This window comes from Acomys russatus, chromosome 6 (assembly GCF_903995435.1).
Source record: "Acomys russatus chromosome 6, mAcoRus1.1, whole genome shotgun sequence".
Classification (NCBI taxonomy): Eukaryota; Metazoa; Chordata; class Mammalia; order Rodentia; family Muridae; genus Acomys; species Acomys russatus.
Genome location: NC_067142.1, coordinates 69,439,559 through 69,445,635, shown reverse-complemented (window position 1 = coordinate 69,445,635; position 6,077 = coordinate 69,439,559). Strand labels below are relative to the sequence as shown.

General features: G+C 38.9%; 1 protein-coding gene across 1 annotated transcript in view; it reads right to left on the bottom strand.

Annotated features, from left to right (window-relative positions):
* Positions 1–6,077, bottom strand: part of Spta1 (spectrin alpha, erythrocytic 1) — a 69,627-nt gene that overhangs the window by 33,076 nt on the left and 30,474 nt on the right. Inside the window, exons 22-25 of the mRNA XM_051148368.1 lie at positions 4,707–4,858; positions 3,355–3,541; positions 2,445–2,546; positions 714–805 (exon numbers count right to left, since the gene is read on the bottom strand). Of these exons, the coding sequence (XP_051004325.1) occupies positions 714–805; positions 2,445–2,546; positions 3,355–3,541; positions 4,707–4,858 (533 nt within the window). The remainder of the gene's footprint in view (positions 1–713; positions 806–2,444; positions 2,547–3,354; positions 3,542–4,706; positions 4,859–6,077) is intronic.

The window sequence follows — 6,077 nt, the reverse complement described above, 5'->3', positions numbered from 1 at the left end:
TGCTGTTATTATTTCCATTCTATGTATTAGGACGACACCACTGCCATCTGGGATCCAAGTGTGAAACCGATGCACTATCTGCAGAGCCATATGGTTAACTGACACATTTTATACCTTTTCCACAGGAAGCTATTCCAAACAGCCAGAAGTACCCATGTCTCTGATTTTTCTTCTTTGCATCCTAAAAACCACATCAGTATGCACAAAGCTATTCGGGTTCTCTTTTTGTTTGCTTTATTACTTATTTGTGAATATGCGTGTTTCTTACTGCAGAAGTGGATTTGATAATAAAGCATTGAAAAAGTTGCTGGAGTAGATCAAGAAAGATATATATATATATATATATATATATATATATATATATATATATATATATATATATATATATATATATATATATTGATCCTCAGTTCTTAGTTCATGAACACAATGAACTAAGCCCAATTCAGAACACAAATTTTATTCCCTATTATAGAATCATATCTAAAGTACGAATTATGTGCCAGTTCACCTAGAAAATTGAACTTGGTTGTCTTGGAGTGCCCATGTGTCAAGTGAAGAAATTTTTACTGAAAAAAAAATCTAGTCTCTTAATAAACTGTCTCTCTTTGAGGAAAAGAGATACATACTAAGTGATATGGTACTCAATAGTGACTAGGACTAAGGGCTTTTAGACGGGGCTCTAGTGAAGTGGAGCAATCTAGGGTGCTTACCTGTGAAACATCTCAACAGCATGGGCACTGCTCAGCAGCTGGTGCTGCTCATCTGCCAGCCTCTTCAAAGAATGCCAGCGGGTGTTCAACTCCTAAAGGTAGATATATGAATTTAGTCAGAGAGCTAGTTCAGACTGCTTAGTGTTGCCAGTGACTAGCTGACTCGTCACCTGCTTTCCTGGTACCTCTTCAGAATGTACATAGATCAGCTTCTGTCTTGCACAGCCCAAGAATAGTCTACTTTTAAGACAGTGCTATAGAAGAAGAGGTTTTTTAAAAAAAAAAATTCCCCAGTGATGTTATATGTAGGACCATTGAACCTAGGGCAGTCATAAATACCTATCATCACAAAAAGTACATTAGAACCTCTAAAAGTGAGCTAAGAGCATTGACTTTGTAGTTTGATGGTGGCACATTTATTTAAGAAAAAATAGACTTCCACATTCTGAAGTCAATAGAGCTAGTGCCCTTTCAATGCCTTGGTTCCTGTAGGGCATTGAAGAGTATTTTATAACTCTTCCTTCTATTTCCAATTCCTGGAAAACACCATAAGAAAGAGGAAGTAAGGTCATCCTTACTGGTTTATGACAACCAAGACTGCAATATTAGACTTTTCAATAAAAGCTCATTAGATCTATAGTACAACTGTGGCTCTAGACACAATGCAGAGGAAGAACCCTACCCCCTACACACACACACCCATACACCCACCCACACACACACCATCTCTACAAATGATGGGAGAGACTTTTAAATTCTCCTTCATTATGAGTAAAAAAACCAGTCTCTTCCAATAACTTTTTTTGACTTCAATACAAAATATCTAATTTGGGATAAGACCAGAAGGTAGAAAATTTAAGATCCATTTGATGGAACACAATAATACATTTGAAAGGGAAATTAAAGATTGTTTTATCCAATCCCTGAAGTCCTTATAAATTAAGTAATTTTTTAAACAACGAACACACGGACAGTAAAGCCAAGAAAAACTTCCCAGATGGCCATTGTAATATATCCTAAACTTCCTTTTTAGATAGGCATGTATCATATATGTTTATGTAAATGTGTGCATATGAGTATACATGTGCACATGTTTATGCATACATATCAATTTGCAGGCCAGCGGTTGATGCCAGGTGTCTTCAGTTACGCTCCACCTTAGTTTTTGAGACAGGACTTCTCACTGAGCCCGGAGCCCATCAACTTGTCTAGCGTAGCTGGACAAGCAAGCTTTGGGGAGCCTTCTGTCTCCACCCACCTTCTCCTATTATGGGGACTAAAAGCATGTTCTCTCATGCTTATTATGTGAGTTATAGAGATCCAAATGAAGTCTTCATGATTCAGCCTATAAGCTCTCTACCAATGGAACATCTATGTAGTTTCTAAGCATTTTGATGCTACCTCTTGAAGCTAAATATGAATTTATTGTCCCAAGATTCTTGTCCTTCACCATCCAACAAAAACTATGTGGGAGAACAGAGAAGACACTCGATAAATGCCGCTACGTAAATTTGCTTCATGAAAGTTCTCTGAAACAATAAAAATGGCTGGACTATTTTGCCCGCTAGAAAAATCAGTTTCTAACCTGGTTATATTGTCTTTTCTAGAACCAGTTTCATATTGCCTTCCCATGCTGGTCCTTGAAATCTGATGTTGAACTGACCAATGTAAAAATGGGGACTTCAGAGGCCAGCCCGGTGTTGGGGAGGAGTGCAGGGAGCCTGTGATTACCTGCCGGATGTGAGCTCCTTCTGGAGTTAGAAGATCTTCAAACAGCAGCTCATCAGCCACCTTGTTGATATCATTTAGGCGAGGCTCATTGCTCTTCAGATCCTGGATAAGAAAATGTATCCAAAGCAGTAGGAATATTTTTCCCAGACATTCCATACCTGTCTGCTATCTGGGTTCACATTTTCTTAAATGTTACAAAAGCAAATGATCAATATAATTTGTACTATCCATGCTGTTGTCTCCTTTGATACTGCTAGGTGCCCTCCCTTGAACAATCTGATCCTTATCAGCTATCCCAAACTTGCCAGAACCATCATTCATCTGGAGTCTGGAGCATATTTATCTTAAATTCCTTAAATTATTTTCCATGTATTAGTTTGTATTATCAGAACATTTTACACTTTGGGTATATATCTACATGCAAATATATGTGATTATCTCATCTCCACATGGAGAAAAGAAAAAGATGGGAAGAAACAAGTTATACTTCATGATATTTGAGATAATAGGATAAAATTAACTGAAGAAAAATTGATAAAAGGGTTCTCAAGAGGCAAATAGTAATTTTCTGGCTATGAAATCAGAACACTTCTCTTCTCACCTTAACTGCTATTTCATTTTTGAGTCTACATGAGTCCTGTGACACCCCATCTCAGTCTGGGATCCAGCAGAACAGTATGTCACAGAACACATGGGAAATTGTGGTGGTCCTTGCACACCCTAGTAGATTTTAGAGAGTCAGGGGCTGAGGCTGAAAAGTTAAGTTGATTAGTTTCAGATGTCATTGCTTTCTAGTTATTAACAGCCATGGGGATATGAACTGTGGAGGTCTCAGAAACTGTGGGGAATGTTAGAGAAATATGAAATAAACACCTCCAACCTGATATCTAAGCAAAGTCCCTTCACATACCCTCTGGAACTCATCAAACTTCTTCTGTAGCTCCCAAACATCATCCAGTTCCACTCCAGTGTTTTCTGTCTTCTTCTCTTGGATCCACTCCAGCATGTCTCCTGCCTCATAGGCCAGCAGAAACTCATTATAACGCTGCAGCAGGCGACGCCTGCGTTCTTCTGCCCGTTCCAGCAGGGAGTGGTACCTAAGTAGAGGAATAAAAAAGATGGGAAAAAAACAGAGAAAGCATAAGAAAGTAGAGGCATAGTGAAAAAACTAGAGGATGAAATGGAGCAAAAATGAGGAGTAAATTAATATAAGATCAGTAAAAGAGAAGATGAAGAGAAGGAGGAGGAAGAAGAAGGAGATAAAGAAACGGAATAAAATAGACAGTAAGAGCAGAGGATGAAGAACATTATATTTAAGAACTGAACTGTCTCCTGCTCCTAAGGCTCAGGGAACATCCTGGAAGAAGTGGCAGAAAGACTGTAAGAGCAAGAGGATCAGAAACCCTTATGCGCATCTCCTAGAAATACCTTCCTAAGCAAGACCGAACAATGACAATATCAACAGACATGCTAACACAATTGGGGGAAATTTCATGACATTTTTGCCCTTTGAGAAAGAACAACAGGTTCTAAATGACTGCTTAGAGAGGGAGCATTAGTTTCTTCCAAGGGAAAGCCTCCTGTCTGCTATTCAGTACAAAGTGACCAGCCATGAAATCATACACACCTAAGAAAAATATATCCAGTAGGTTTTACTTATATGTTTATGTATCTATCCATCATCTATCTATCTTTTATCTATCTAATATATCTATCATCTACCTATATCTATCTATCTATCATCTATCTACATCTATCTATCTACCTATCCAAAATTAAAAAAAAAAAAAAACAGCCCATCAATTTGTGAGTGAGAGAAGGGAGTGGGAGGACATGGAAAAGTTAGAAGGAGGAGACATAGGCAGTGTTGGAGTGGAAAGCGAAGGAAAGAAATCATGTAATTATATTTTAATTATCTTTGACATATCAGTGGATGAAGAGATTGGCTGGTATCTTCAGTTTCTTGTGGTAGAAGAGTAAAATATACATATCAGCTAGATACAAAACAGTATACAACATTCTTACAGCTGTCCGGAGGAGACTTTGGTGGAAGCTGGGAAATGAATCAGAAGTCGGGACTATACAAAGTGTCTGACATTGAGACCATTAATACCTCTGGAATTTCCTTTCTTCATATAAAAACTAGTGTACAAAAGCTAATGTTTGTGAATTTACATTCCTAAATTGAAAGGTGCAGGACCACGAGGGGAAAGCAGGAACTATTTGACCAACCCCTATCAACGTCTCCACCCTGCGACTTACAGGGTCTCGATTTGCTCCTGGCGCTGAGGGATGTTGACTGGCTCTTCTCGTCGGTGCTGTGAGTACCCTGGCAGTTCATCAGGAGCCAGTTTCCTGACATAGACCGCAGGCACAAAGCCCTGCTGGTCATCAGCTTCAACTTTCCACCAGTCCTAAAGGGGAAGACAGATTCACACTCCTTCCTTAGTCCTTCGAAAAGCCGCAAACCATAGAAGCCTTGGTTCTCTCAACACTCCAGGGACAGGAGCAGCTGGCTGATAAAAGCTAAGTGTCACTCATTGGTGGTTCATAGTTTCCATGGATTACTAAAGTCCAGGAGGAGTTGCAGGCATTGCAGAGGTCAGGCCCTGGAATCAACTAAGCTGATAGCTGAAGTCAGATGGGCATGGTGCTCAAAAGCCAGTGAGGGGCCATTTTACTCCTCAAGAATCCTTTGGAAATGGGTAAGAAAGGATTCTTCTCATTCAACTTCTGAGGCACTAAAATCTATCAATTTCACTGAATTCATTAATGTAAAGTCTCTTACTGCTAGCTCATTAATCACTCTCAGGTCCAGTTCCTTAGAGAAAGTGCTGTGAAATGTAAACCAAAGAGAAAGCAGGACTTCTCTTAGATATTTTGATAAGAAAACAGCTTGTTTCCCTGAAGTATTTACTTATCTTCAAGAAGAGTAACAAATATCAAAATTCTCCTCCTTTCTTATTACTTTTGGAGATTACTTACATATAAAAATATTCTTATAAGGAGCACATACTATAAAATCCCATTTGTTGTTTTAACACTGGTTTCACAACCATATAAGAAATCAAGTCATCCGAAGGTATCTTGTTTTCTTTAAAATGGTGGAGCTCTACGTTGCCCAGGTTGACCTCAAACCTTTGTGCTCAAACAATCCTTCTGCCTCGGCCTGCCAAGGGGCTGGGACTAAGGGACTCATTGTCTTTCATGGGGCTTCTCCTACCCAAAAGATCAGTGTTTTATTCACTACAAATTCTCACACAGAAGAGGAACAAGAGAAGATATAGGAAGAAAAGGACACCTATCAATAGTTCTTCGAACCTTATATAGCTTCAAGTTAAACTTCCTAACTTTTTTGATTGGTTGTTTTATTAATACTAAGATTTAGATTAGAACTCAGAAACTGAGCGGTGGTGGTGCACGCCTTTAATACCAGCACTTGGAAGGTGGAGGAAGGAGGATCTCTGTGAGTTCAAGGCCAGCCTGGTCTATAGAAATGAACTCCAGGACATCCAGGGCTGTTACATAGAGTATCCCTGTCTGGAAAAACAAACAATAAACAAAATAAAACAAAACAAAAAAGCCATAATGAAGAACTCAAAACCCCAAAGGTATATAGAGTTATTTATCTGT